The sequence below is a fragment of the Drosophila subpulchrella genome, chromosome 2L (genome assembly GCF_014743375.2).
Source record: "Drosophila subpulchrella strain 33 F10 #4 breed RU33 chromosome 2L, RU_Dsub_v1.1 Primary Assembly, whole genome shotgun sequence".
Taxonomy (NCBI): Eukaryota; Metazoa; Arthropoda; class Insecta; order Diptera; family Drosophilidae; genus Drosophila; species Drosophila subpulchrella.
In genome coordinates this window covers 14,130,108-14,140,444 of record NC_050610.1, presented here as the reverse complement: position 1 = coordinate 14,140,444, position 10,337 = coordinate 14,130,108, and the positions used below count along the sequence as shown (strand labels likewise).

Sequence of the window (10,337 nt, the reverse complement as noted above, 5' to 3'; positions counted from 1 at the left end):
TAAATTTTATTGTAGGCCAAAAGTTATAAAAACAAATTTTAATGTATAAACATTATTGTATTGTCAAGTGGCGATAAGGGATATTTAAGTTGTTGGAGCAGGTTCTTCAGTTTTATTTCGCCTGGCCAGTCTTTTTTCCAACTTAGCCTGCTTGGCGGCGGCCTTTTTCTCCTCCTTTTGTCTTGCCAATATCCTGGACATTCTCTTCGAAGCCCGTGCCTTTAAATAAATAAAGGTTTTTATCTGAATATATTGAAGTTTCTTATTTCACTTACCGCTGACAGACGAGCACGTTCCTTCTCCGCCTCTTTTGCAATCTTGTCGCGCACCTCTTGGATTTTCACGTGGAAATCCTCCACTTTTTCTTTGTATGACCTCAGGTCGTCCTTGCACTTGTTCACCTTAGTGATGGTGACCTGTAACATATTTTCGGCAGTTTCCATATCATCATCGTAGGCCTGCTGGACCATGTTAATACGATTCTTGTACTGCTCGATCAGGGTCACATACTCCAAGTGGCAGCTCCTCCACACATGCGAATCCTTGCGGGTGAGGTCTTCAATTTTGTCCAACTCATCGGAAAGCACCTAAGGGAAATAAGTGATAATTTATATTGTGATAAACTAAGAGAAAGGTATCTGGAAAACTAAGGAGACCTTCCCCTGTTATAAGAAGCACAAACCTTACAGCGAAGATAATCAACATACTGTCCCTGCTCCACATTATCGCGGGTCCAGTTAATTCTATAGCGGGATTCTATGGGGCTCATGACTGCAAAAAATATTTTTAACTTAGCTTAAAGCGAAAATGGCTCAATTGGATTATAAGAACTAACAATCGATCTGGAATCGCTCTTTATTGAGGATGCGCTGTTTGGCCGCCAACTTGGGATTGTGAAATTTTCCAACGCGATTCTTCTTCTCATTCTCCTCGACTAAAGAGTCGTGTTCGGCCATTATTGTCTCGTAGGGCACGGCAATAAGCTTATCGATGTCCACTTGGGTGTCTCTAAGGTATATATTCTAATTTAAAGATTTATAATAACAGATACATGATTATATATGTTGATAAAGTTTTTCAAATGTTTAAATGTGATAAATTTACCATAATGTATCTGACTACCTAAAAGTATGCAATAACTTTTTATGCTGACTCACTTGAGAAGTTCCATAAAGCCATGAGCGGCACAAAGATCGCGATCCTTGATCACATCGTCAAGCAGGGCTTGCACCAGACCAATTAGTTCCCCCAAGTCTACATAGAACTTGAGGTCATCGAGCGTGGCCTCGGTTTTATTCTTCTCCAGAATATCCACATACACGGTGTTTGTTTGCTGTTCGAAACGTTTAAGATTCTTTTTGTAGGACCAGCTGAAGATGGTGTCATTGGGATTGGTGCCAGCCGGTGGATATTCTCGCATCACGTTGAGGATCTCCTGCAGTTGCAGCAGCTGGTAGATGATGCACACGTTCCGGAAGTCGGATATCAGATTGGCAAAGCGCACCTTGAACATTTGGGTCGTCATGGCCGCTGAATCGCGTTGCTGGGGACTCAGAATCGACTTGCCACTTATCCTGGCCCCAAGAGTTGCCCTGGCCATATAGACAGAAGCTCGAGCCGAGTAGTCCGTCTTATACATCTTCGCCCGGAAGGCTTCGTTCGGATCCTCACTGGAGCTGCTATCGGAATCTTTGGTCATCTTAACGGCTCGAATCTCCTTTTTGGCCTCTAATACATATGGCTCCAGGAGTTTCTTAACGAACTCATCGTGACACATATCTGCAGGCCTTGGCGGAAGCGGAAACAAGCTATTGATCTTCTCCCTGTACTCCTGTGGCGTGTACTTTTTTTGTTCAACGCCTTGCCGGGGAGGAATAGGGTTAGCAGGTGCCATTTTAAAGTGTTTCTTGTCCGTCATGCTGATTATGTATTGAGTTTTCTACTACTGATTGTGTTGTATGATTCTGTTATATATATTTACTCTGTTCTGAATGTAATTCCTAAGTACACTTTATAACGAAAAGCACAAACATTTATTTTATACTATCAACACAAGTATTGCAAATATTAAAAGAACATAATCTTTTAATTATGAAGAAAAATAATCTCTAGCTCTTTGACGGCATAGATCGAGCTTTTCCACATTACACTCTCATTTCTCTTTATTTCCAAAGGAACCGTTTTGTAAACATAGTTAGTCTTTTACTTTTTCAATTTCTCCCCTGAACTCGAAACACAGGGATGTCGGGCGCCTTTTGTTGTTTTCGTCAAAAGCTTCAATGTGGAACACCGCTTTATAGCGACCGCGAAAAGAAGCTCCATTGATGTTATTTAATCGCAAGTGCATGATAAACGGATTGAATATCATCACGGTCTAAAATATAAATTGATTATAGGACGAAAACTTGACAAAAAAATGTTTATACCCACATCTTTTGATGCGAGGCAGTTCTTTTTTATCTCCTCTAGGTTGGCAGCGTTTTGGAACCAGTACTTATACCAGTACTGATCCTTGTGGTAGAAGACGGCACAAAAGTCCCGAGTGACCTGGCTTATAACAGTCGGCTCCCAGGTGCCCCGGGTGTGATGCATAACACTAAAACGGGCCTAAAATGAAAATCAGATTGAGTTCCAATTTTTTTAGAGCAGCCTATAGTTACGGAAAGGCGATCGGTGCGCGGAAGGCTCCATTTAACTGTGGCATTCCCTGAGATATGAATGCCATCTTCGTCCTGATCGAAAACCATATTGTCCATATTAAAGGCTTCGTTGACGCTAATCGAACCAGGCGGCCCATCAGTACACGGGGAATAGACATCGGGATCCTCGACCAGCAAATTATAGTCCGTCGCCCAAGCGCTGACTAAGTTCACAGCTAGAATTAGAAGAATCGCCCACATTGTAGTGTGTCAAAATATTCATGTTCCAACTTTATATAGCCATTAAAGTTGGCTAAACTAGCGGTCCAATTACAAATTAACATTACATTATCTTCAATGTCATCACCAACCAACAATGTTAGGTATTTCTAAGGTATTCGTGTTAATATCTACAATATGAAACAGGTATTAAAATGTAATGCTGGTAATTTGATCAGGGTGACTTTTAATACCGAGCTCTCTATGGTCCGCATTTATTCTACTGGCTTAAAATAAATGTAGCTTGTCAATAAAGTTGTATTGTTAAGATACCATCAATCATTAAATATATATTGCTTAGGCTACCATACCAAATGTGTGATGTGTCCAAACATTAAGATAAACATGCAGCTTGAAGGACAGTATACCCTTACTGAGTATATTTGTCAATAATATTTAGTTTTCGGGACTTATCTAGTTTGATCTGTTGTTTATATATTTTGTATAGCTAAGCTAAACTGTAATCTATTACGTGTAGAATGAGACGCAGTTTTAGTGTAATTTTCTTAACTGAGAACAATTTTTAAGTTTATTCAAAAGAATTCTTTTTTTTAAACAACTATGATATTATTTCTTGATCTTTTCTGCTTCGCCTGTGATTTCAAAGCACACCGATGACGGTCGTCGTTCGTCCTTTTCGTTAAATGCTTCGAACAAGAACACCACTTTATAGCGTCCTTTGAGAGAAGGACCCATCACGTTGTTTATTTGCGGGACCACAGTAAAGGGGTTATACATCAGTACAGTCTGAAAAAAGAATCCGAATCAAATTGTTTTGTGTATCGAAGCAAAAATTACTATACTCACACCGGGTGTCGCGAGGCACTTCTCCTGAATCTCCTCCCGGTTTTCAAAATTTTTGAACCAGTACTTAAACCAGTACTGATTCGGATCAAACATGGTGGCGCAGAAGTCCGGTGTGTAGCTGTTAAATACTGTCGGCTCCCAACTACCGCGATTATGGTGCAACACACTCATCCTGACCTAAAATTAAAGCTCATTGAGGTCAGTCATAAATCTGGAATCAGTTTAGACGGAATAATCTTACAGTAAGTCGATCTGTGCGCGGTAAATCCCATTTGGATGTAATATTTCCCGAAACATGAATCCCATCGGGGTCCATATCAACAGACATTGCGCTTATGTCGAAGGCTTCGTTGAGTCCTTGGGAACCGGGGGGTCCTTCCTTGCACGTCGTGTATATGTCCGGATCATCCATCAGCAGAAGGTAGTCTGTGGCCAAGATTGTGGTCGAGCCCACAACGAGAAACAGCAGGGTAGTAAACATTGCTATGCTCAAAAGTATCTCTGATCTGGCCTTATATAGCGATGGCAATGGGAGTTAAGTACGGACTAACAATACGTTGAGTGTTATCAAAGATGTCATCAAAATCTTCACATTGCATGATTTTTAGCGACAGTAGTGCCCTGTTTTTAAAATACATGACATTGAATTTTGAAAATTCCAGAAATATCTAACTTTAAGTACTGTCGTGCTCAATGCTAGTCACGTGAGTAGGTAACATTATTTCTGCAGAAAGATCGTTAATCCAACATCAATCCCACCTCATCTACTTTCATGTAGTTTTACTTTCCAATTAACTTTTAAAACATTTAAATAATCTAAAAAGTCCAATATTACGGGATAATAATACCCGTTATTCGTAAAAGGGTATATTAGATTCGTCGGAATATGTGTAATAGGTAAAGGGAAGCGTTCCCGAACCTATAAAGTAAATATATTAATGATCAGAACACAAGCCGAGCCGATCTATAAAAGCTACAAAAGATTAAGAATGCGGATTCTGCAGATTCCTACGCAGAAAGTTTGTTTCAGCAAAGTGCCACCCCCATTCTAACGCCCATAAGCCGCCCTAAACTGTGGGACACTTTAGCCTGAAGTTGGTACCCACTCAACATTTTAAAGTAAATAGTACCAGTACAATAATTTTCCCATCTGTTTTTTATACATTTATTTTATAGGGTCAGAAAGAATTTGTTTTTTAAATGAATATCGTAAGCAGTGAAATTATTTTGATTACAACAAAACAATTATTAATTGGCATAGGCCGCATTTAGCGAAACACCGTGATACCTGATCATCGAAGAAATTTCTCTGCATGTCTACATATTGTACATATTTATTCTGTTAATTCTTTACTTTCTCAATTTCGCCTGTGACCTCAAAGCATACGGGCGATGGTCTTCGTTGGTTCCTTTCGTCGAATGCTTCAAACAATACCACAACCTTATACCGTCCTTTTAAAGGAGCCCCCATGACGTTATTTAGTCGCGGAACCACGGTGAACGGGTTATACACTAAAACAGTCTGAAAAGAGAATTCGTTTCCGAATCGAATCTTAAAAGTGTCCGATATTATTATACTTACACCTGCCGTTGAGAAGCACTTCTCTTGCATTTCTTCACGGTTTGCAAAATTTTTGAACCAGTACTTAAACCAAAACTGGTTCGGATCAAACATTGCGGTGCAGAAATCCGGCGTAAGGGAGTTAAATACTGTCGGTTCCCAACTACCGCGGTTGTAGTGCAACACGCTCATTCTGGCCTATAAGTAAAATATTTTTTAAGTCCAGCTTAAAGTCTGAAATGATTTAAATGGAGTACTCTTACTGAAATTCGATCTGTGCGAGACATACTCCATCTGGATGTAACATTCCCCGAAACATGAATCCCGTCGGGGTCTACATCAATCAACATTTCACTTGTATCGAAGGCATCGTTCAGTCCTTGGAAGCCGGGTGGTCCTTCCTTGCACGTTGTGTATATGTCCGGATCATCAATCAGTAGGATATAGTCTGTGGCCAAAATTGTGGTCGAGCCCACAATGAGAATCAGCAGGGTTGTGAACATTGTGCACAACATTATCACAGATCTTGCTTTATATAGCGTAGGCAATGGGAGCTAATTACGGACTAACATTACATTGAGTGTTATCTAGGATGTCATCAAATTCTTCTCATTCCTCGAATACTACCGATATGTAATGCCCTGTTTTGATATACATTACATTCCTGAGTAGTAAACAATATTTGGCTGAATGATCGTTGTTCTAACCTAAAAGCTACCTCACCCAGCCTCACACTCGAGGGCTTATAACTTCGACGAAAAATATCAAATAAAGTGGAGATCGTAGAGTATATGGAATCAATATAGAATAAACTTATATGTAGATATGAACTAAATTGTTTTGGGTGAGGATTGCCAGCCGAAGAAGTGATATACCTTAAAAGTATTTTATGATTTAAGTCTTAAAAACACTACATTTTATATTACCTTTGGTAATATGTAGACATTTTAGCTATGGATTTAATACTAACTCATCCTTTAATTTTCAAGTTTCGATTTTTCTTCTTGAACAAAATTATCTTTACAAATACTTACATTTGGGAAAGTTTTCTGTAACATAACCTTCCATACCGTCAGTTGAACAGGTCTTTTGAACTATTTGTAAAGAGTAAAACGCTGTCAAAATCAATTACATAGTTTATTATGTATTCCAAAAGAAACCATTGTTTCTTTAGCCTGAAATACATGTGTGTGTGGCATGAGTGACCTATTTCCCAATCTCCCCCCCCCCCACCTTTTTCCATTAACCCTGGACGCGTTCCCAATTCTACAACCGCGCAAGCAGCAAAAACAAAACACTTGCATTCCCATAATTATCATGTGCTGTAAACTACAAAGTGACTACAGAAACAACAAAAACAAGAAAGAACGCTATAGTCGAGTGCCTCGACTATCAGATACCCGTTACTCAGCTAAAGGGACCAAAGGGAAATGGAAATAAGCAAGCAGCAAAGCAAGACTGAAATGCGCCACCTACCGGCGGTAGACAGATTTAAGCGTTATGGGCGTTATGGTGGGCGTGGCAAATTTTTTTTTTAGTCAATCGATAGGTATTGACGAGACCGATACAGTTCAGTTAAAATTGTGTATCTAGCATGAAAATTGTGGGCGCCGCAGGCTTGGGCGGTTTGTGGGCGTTAGAGTGGGCGTGGCATATTCGCGTATCAAAATTGCGCTGCGTACAAAGCTACGGAATCTAAATCTGAAACCGTGATTCTATATCTTTGATAGTTTCCGAGATATCCACGTTCATATTTACGATTTTTTGAAGTTTGGGGGCGGTTTGTGGGCGATAAAGTGGGCGTGGCAAACTTTTTTTTAAGTCAATCGATAGGTATTGATGAGAACAATACATTTCAGTTAAAATTTTTATTCTAGCATCAAAACTGTAGGAGCCACAGTTTTGGGCGGTTTGTGGGCGTAAAAGTGGGCGTGGCACTCTACTGAAACAAACTTGCGCTGCGTAAGAAGCTCAGGAATCTGCACGCCAAATCTCAATAGCCTAGCTCTCATAGTTTCCAAGATCTCAGCGTTCATCCGGACAGACAGACGGACAGACGGACAGACGGACAGACGGACAGACGGACATGGCTAGATCGACTCGGCTAGTGATCCTGATCAAGAATATATATACTTTATGGGGTCGGAAACGCTTCCTTCTGCCTGTTACATACTTTCCGACGAATCTAGTATACCCTTTTACTCTACGAGTAACGGGTATAACAAGCCAACAGAGACATGTAAATTACGACCCGTGCCTGACGTCAGTCAATGTTAACATTGCAAAGCCAACATTGATGCAACAGCTTCGTCACTGGAGCAACTGTAAATTGAGGTGAAACTGAGAACTAAAACCATATAGTATAGTATATGAACCTCTTAAAGGTGTGATTGCAAAAGTAATGGAACAAATTAGAAAAATTATAGTTTCGCTGTTTTTGACCTATTTCTTTTAATCTTCAGAATATCATATTTTTTATGTTTCAGAATTATGAATTAAATTTTGAAAATATCGGGCGGCATATATGTACGTAGCTGCCATAGGAATTTTCGGAAAATGAATGGAAAATGAATAGGAACTAATATAGCTTCGTTGAATATGATCGTTTTCTCTTGCCCTCTGGGGTATTACATTTTTTTTAATATTTCAGAATTCCTAAGTATTATCAAAGAAATAGTAGATTTCTAACAAAAATCGGACGTATTAATTACATATTTAGCTTTTATGGAAATATCGAACAATAAATGTCAAAGTATCACGAAAAAAGCTTTCATTTATTATTATTATTTATTATTTAAGAAAAATATTTAAAATGTGTTTAATATCACTGAAGCTGGCAATAATCCTTAAAAATTTAAAAATGGTGTTACTAATATTGACAATATCTTATAACTGCAAAGGTTTATCATTTTCGGATGGCCTTTATTATATTCTATGCCATTTATAGAATAACCAATGGATAAAAATGAACTACATCCTATAAATGGAAGTTAATACAAATATGCGTTTACATTTTCAGATGAGTTTATCAAATGGCTATCAAACAAATCTAAATTCTTTTACACATTGAAAAAGCAAACCTAGTTTATTGTGGTTGTTTATATCGAGAGTACACTGTATATGTACAAATGCAAATGCGCATCAACTCCTATGCTCTCCAACTCTTTTTGTCTCTCTCCATCAGGTGGCGGAGCTCACACCCTCTCTTACGCTGTGGAGCTCACTGATGCTTCCTCTCCTGCTCTTTCGCTACTCATGCATAGAGCTGTGACGTATGTAGGCACCGCCATCGACTTGGGGCTCACCACCACACTCGCAGCCTCTGTTTGCCTGCTTTGGGGCTCCATCGGCCTCTCTCTTTCTCTTTGGTGGGGGTTCTCTAGCTGCTTGGCGGCTCTGGGCGCCTGTTCCGTTATATCGCGTAGAGGGACCTGCCTCAACGTTGCGCGTCAATTTTAGGGAGCCTACACTATAAAAATCGGTGCCGCTCGGCCATTTTTTTTTGTGCCCTCTCTGCCCCCCTATCTTTCTGTGTTTCTTTCCTTCGCTGGCGGCGGAGTTGGGCGGTCTGAAGGCGCCTGCGCGGAGTGCGCGGCGCTTCGCTTTGCAGCTTTGTCGCTCGGTCGCCATTTGCGATTCCCGCTGCTCTGTCGCCAAATATGAAGAAAGCAGAATGCGCTGCAAGCAGTATGGAGATGTTTGCGGATGCTGCTTAGGAGGTGTCTGCAACTTGCCCTTGACATTCGACTTTAACCCTGATATGGTGGAGAAAAAGCTTGCGCTAGGTGATTAACACTAAATAATGGTGAGTGGTAAAAAAGGTACATATCTTGGAAACATACAATAATTACTAATTGCAACTTAAATTATAAAATTATTCTATAACTTAAAAAAATTTTTTTTTACATTTTTAAATATTTTATTTATTTTTAATTTTACATTTTTATTTTCGAGACACTTACATTTTGTAGTTTTTAATGAAATAATTCTAGAAACCAACTTGGTCTAAAAGTGGGTCACAATTTATTTTCAATCCGATAGAGCCATTCGAAATGACTACGTTTTATACAGCATACTTTTAGTTACTTTATACATGAGTTATTTAAATACTAGTAGTTTCTGAAACACACCCGGCAGTACAATGTTACCAAATTTTGCGATCCAGACTAAAAACCTACATTTGGGGGTTTGAAATTCCCCATTTAAAAGTGTGCGTTTGAAGGGTTAAGATAATGCTGGAGAGGCGAGATCGAGAGTGTTGGCTACTTGAGGTAGCTTCCGCAGCTTTCGCCGCAGTTACATTTTCACCGTTACTCCTCCGCCTTACTCTCTCCTCGCTACCTCTCCATCTCTTTCCGCCTCTCTCTCTCTGCCCCACACACTCTCTTTGTGGGGCGGCTGTCTGCTGTCATTCGTTGCTGATTGCTTGTTCGCCAAACCGCAGTTTAGCGCTGGCAATGCCGGCGGCAGCAGACGTAACGGTAAACGACAACGCCCCACCGCCGACGTCCAGGGGAGCAACAACAACAACAACGAGAAAAAAAAGAAACCGATAACGATAACAACGACGACGGTCGCGTCTGATAGACAGCTGTCTCCAATTGGAATGTTGTCTCCCGGTTACGTCAGTCAAAATGACGCATCGTGTTTTGGTAACAGGAAAGCATAAAAACGAGAAAAGCAGACAATATGCGACGCTCTGCCGCTGGAGCGCGCAAGAAAATCACCACGAAACAAAAGAACAAAGCATGAAGAAAATAAAGCGTAGTGGGGGACGAAAAAAACAACAAACAAACACACACGACGCAGCGTCACGACAACAAAAAAATCCACCCTCGCACCAAGCGCTAAAAACTTGGTTCGTGTTTTCCGTTTCGCTTTCAATTAGGCAAAGTGCAGTGTCTGGGCCAATTCTCCAAGGGAAGAGGAAGAGCCAACACTTTCAGTGCAGGCGACCATGTATTCGTATATGAATATATTTATTCAAAGCCCCAAAACCACATAAGTACCTATGTATGTAAACAGCAGATACTATATTTGCCGACAGCTTG

The 10,337-nt window shown here is 40.1% G+C and overlaps 4 protein-coding genes across 5 annotated transcripts; all 4 read right to left on the bottom strand.

Moving 5' to 3' along the window:
* Window positions 1-23: 23 nt before the first annotated feature.
* Window positions 24-1,988, bottom strand: LOC119547078. Its single transcript, XM_037853770.1, has 5 exons — window positions 1,158-1,988; window positions 836-1,008; window positions 683-771; window positions 276-587; window positions 24-219 (listed from the first exon to the last, which is right to left on the bottom strand). Exons 1-5 carry the CDS (start codon window positions 1,916-1,918, stop codon window positions 85-87), a joined length of 1,470 nt encoding a protein of 489 aa, XP_037709698.1. The 5' UTR covers window positions 1,919-1,988; the 3' UTR covers window positions 24-84.
* A 143-nt stretch (window positions 1,989-2,131) lies between these two features.
* LOC119546302 lies at window positions 2,132-2,900 on the bottom strand. Its single transcript, XM_037852493.1, has 3 exons — window positions 2,661-2,900; window positions 2,431-2,607; window positions 2,132-2,374 (listed from the first exon to the last, which is right to left on the bottom strand). The coding sequence occupies exons 1-3, from the start codon at window positions 2,898-2,900 to the stop codon at window positions 2,195-2,197; spliced, it is 597 nt and encodes a 198-aa protein (XP_037708421.1). The 3' UTR covers window positions 2,132-2,194.
* Window positions 2,901-3,485: 585 nt separating this feature from the next.
* LOC119546299 lies at window positions 3,486-4,206 on the bottom strand. The gene is made up of 3 exons (XM_037852487.1): window positions 3,967-4,206; window positions 3,726-3,902; window positions 3,486-3,665 (listed from the first exon to the last, which is right to left on the bottom strand). Exons 1-3 carry the CDS (start codon window positions 4,204-4,206, stop codon window positions 3,486-3,488), a joined length of 597 nt encoding a protein of 198 aa, XP_037708415.1.
* A 660-nt stretch (window positions 4,207-4,866) lies between these two features.
* On the bottom strand, window positions 4,867-9,275 carry LOC119546423. Of its 2 annotated transcripts, XM_037852689.1 has the most exons (4): window positions 9,249-9,275; window positions 5,550-5,734; window positions 5,308-5,484; window positions 4,867-5,247 (listed from the first exon to the last, which is right to left on the bottom strand). In XM_037852689.1, the coding sequence occupies exons 2-4, from the start codon at window positions 5,634-5,636 to the stop codon at window positions 5,068-5,070; spliced, it is 444 nt and encodes a 147-aa protein (XP_037708617.1). In that variant the 5' UTR covers window positions 5,637-5,734; window positions 9,249-9,275; the 3' UTR covers window positions 4,867-5,067. The 2 variants fall into 2 exon arrangements, with proteins under 2 accessions (XP_037708617.1, XP_037708616.1); XM_037852688.1 differs by lacking the exon at window positions 9,249-9,275 and having other exon boundaries at window positions 5,550-6,041.
* Between the last annotated feature and the right edge of the window lie 1,062 nt (window positions 9,276-10,337).